Consider the following 643-nt stretch of genomic DNA (forward strand, 5'->3'; position numbering starts at 1 on the left):
CGAATTCTGTCGCGCGCCGCGCTGGGTCGGGCGCGGGGAACCAAGTCGCGTGGGGCCGTAACAAGTGGTTGGGGGTGCAAGCGGGTTGGCGGTGGCAGCAGCTTTACGGATGAGTTTTGAAACAGGGGCGCTCGAGAGGCGCCGCCGCCGCGGGGCAGGGCGCGGCGCAGGCGCCACGCGGCCGGCGCGGCGCGCCGGTCAAACGCGCGCGTGCGCCGGTCAAACGCGTCCCTCACGCCCCGGCCTGGTCCCATCCGGGGTGCCACCTGCTTGATAGCCGCCACCCGGCGAGCCGCGGCCGCGCGTGTTTGTTCCAGGCGTGCTGGCGCCAGTCCCAGATGGTGATGTCACTCAACAGGGCCTCGTAGGTGCCCGTCCAGCCGGCGCGGTAGAGCTGCGGTTTGGGAGGTTGTGTGTGTGTGTGTGTGTGCGTGTATGCCGTGTGTATGGTGTGTGTATGGTGTGTGTGGTTGTGTGTGTATGATGTGTGTGGTGTGTGTGGTTGTGTGTGTGTGTGTATGGTGTGTGTGGTGTGCGTGGTTGTGTGTGTGCGTGGTTGTGTGTATGTATGTGAGTGTGTGTGTGTGCGTGTGTGTGCGTGTGTGTGCGTGCGTGTGTGTGTGAGTGTGTATGGTGTGTGTGG

At 64.5% G+C, this 643-nt stretch overlaps 1 protein-coding gene across 1 annotated transcript; it reads right to left on the reverse strand.

Annotated features, from left to right (window-relative positions):
* Positions 1–232: 232 nt before the first annotated feature.
* Positions 233–394, reverse strand: MNEG_15930 (hypothetical protein; the record flags this gene model as incomplete). The annotated part of the gene is made up of 1 exon (XM_014035599.1): positions 233–394. A coding segment is annotated over one exon (162 nt), but the record flags the coding sequence as incomplete, so codon positions are not given.
* Positions 395–643: the final 249 nt, after the last annotated feature.

The sequence above is a fragment of the Monoraphidium neglectum genome (assembly GCF_000611645.1).
Source record: "Monoraphidium neglectum strain SAG 48.87 unplaced genomic scaffold scaffold05805, whole genome shotgun sequence".
In the NCBI taxonomy this organism is placed as follows: domain Eukaryota; kingdom Viridiplantae; phylum Chlorophyta; class Chlorophyceae; order Sphaeropleales; family Selenastraceae; genus Monoraphidium; species Monoraphidium neglectum.